The 1,137-nt window shown below is 36.1% G+C and overlaps 1 protein-coding gene across 2 annotated transcripts in view; it reads right to left on the reverse strand.

Annotated features, from left to right (window-relative positions):
• CNOT10 (CCR4-NOT transcription complex, subunit 10) overlaps positions 1-1,137 on the reverse strand; it is a 47,158-nt gene that overhangs the window by 30,419 nt on the left and 15,602 nt on the right. For both annotated transcript variants that reach the window (XM_012720510.1, XM_004676348.2), the window contains one exon: positions 782-924. In XM_012720510.1, the coding sequence (XP_012575964.1) occupies positions 782-924 (143 nt within the window). The remainder of the gene's footprint in view (positions 1-781; positions 925-1,137) is intronic.

Here is a 1,137-nt window from a genome sequence, read left to right on the forward strand (position 1 = left end):
AGTAATAATGGAATGCAACGGCATACATTTATAAAGACTGAGGAGGTTACACAAACAGATTCAGGAATCTGGTTCAAATCCAGCTAGTGCATGAATTAAAATTTTTAAGGCTCTCCTCAAATCCTAGTAATAAAACTGCCATAGTAAGGACTGACCTCAAGGACTAAATGTGAAGATTATATGATAAAAGACACAAAAGGCACTTATATGGAATCTGGAATCAAGTTAGCATTTAATAAATGTTGGCTATCGTTCTCACTTTTGTTGAAGAGTTTGAATTGAAAAATTACTCCTATAGTATAATGGACCAGGCGAGAAAATAATAAGAATAATGAACAGCCATATACCAGAGACATTTTGTATACATTTTGTGGGGGTGGAGTGGGGAATGGGATCAAAAATGGGGGGGGGGTGGTGAGGGAAGTGCTGTGGATTATGGTGGTGGCACAGGGGTGATTTGGTGATGGGAAACCCGCAGGGATTACAATCAAGATGGAAAAAAAATGTGCAAAATGATGTAAAAATAAACTTTGTAATAAAAAAAAAAAAAAGAAAGGAATGGCTGTTTAGAAGTACAGGGTTTCTTTTCTAGGGTGGTGAAAATGTTTTGGAATTTAGATAATAATGATGGTTTACAAATCTGTGAGTAAACCATTAACTGAACACTTTAAAATGGTAACTTTTTTGTATGTGGATTATATTTCAATAAAACTATTGACATATTTAATAATAAAAAATGTGCCATATATTACATTTTAGTTTATTACCTCAAAACACTTACCTCATTCTTCCCATTTTTGTTATTGTTACCCTGTGAAATCATTTTTTCTAGCACAGCGAGAAGATGCAATGCTTTTTCAGCTTGGTAGGTTAATATATACAGGTCTACAAGCAAAAAACACACCGCTTGGGCAAATTTTTCTTCTGGGGGGTGGAAAAAGGGGAAAAGAAATGTCACAATTCAATGTGAAACAAACATCTCAAGACTACAATCCCCCACTCCTGAAAATAGTTCTAGAGAGCAGAGCCTAAGCCGTCACTTAAATAACTATAGAGCCATGAGTGGAAGCAACTGGCGTTGCCAGCAATGCCATTCTGTACAGCCCCTCAAGGACCTTCATTTCAGGATTCCAGTAA

Source organism: Condylura cristata, unplaced genomic scaffold, assembly GCF_000260355.1.
Source record: "Condylura cristata isolate star-nosed mole 26May11 unplaced genomic scaffold, ConCri1.0 scaffold00004, whole genome shotgun sequence".
Classification (NCBI taxonomy): Eukaryota; Metazoa; Chordata; class Mammalia; order Eulipotyphla; family Talpidae; genus Condylura; species Condylura cristata.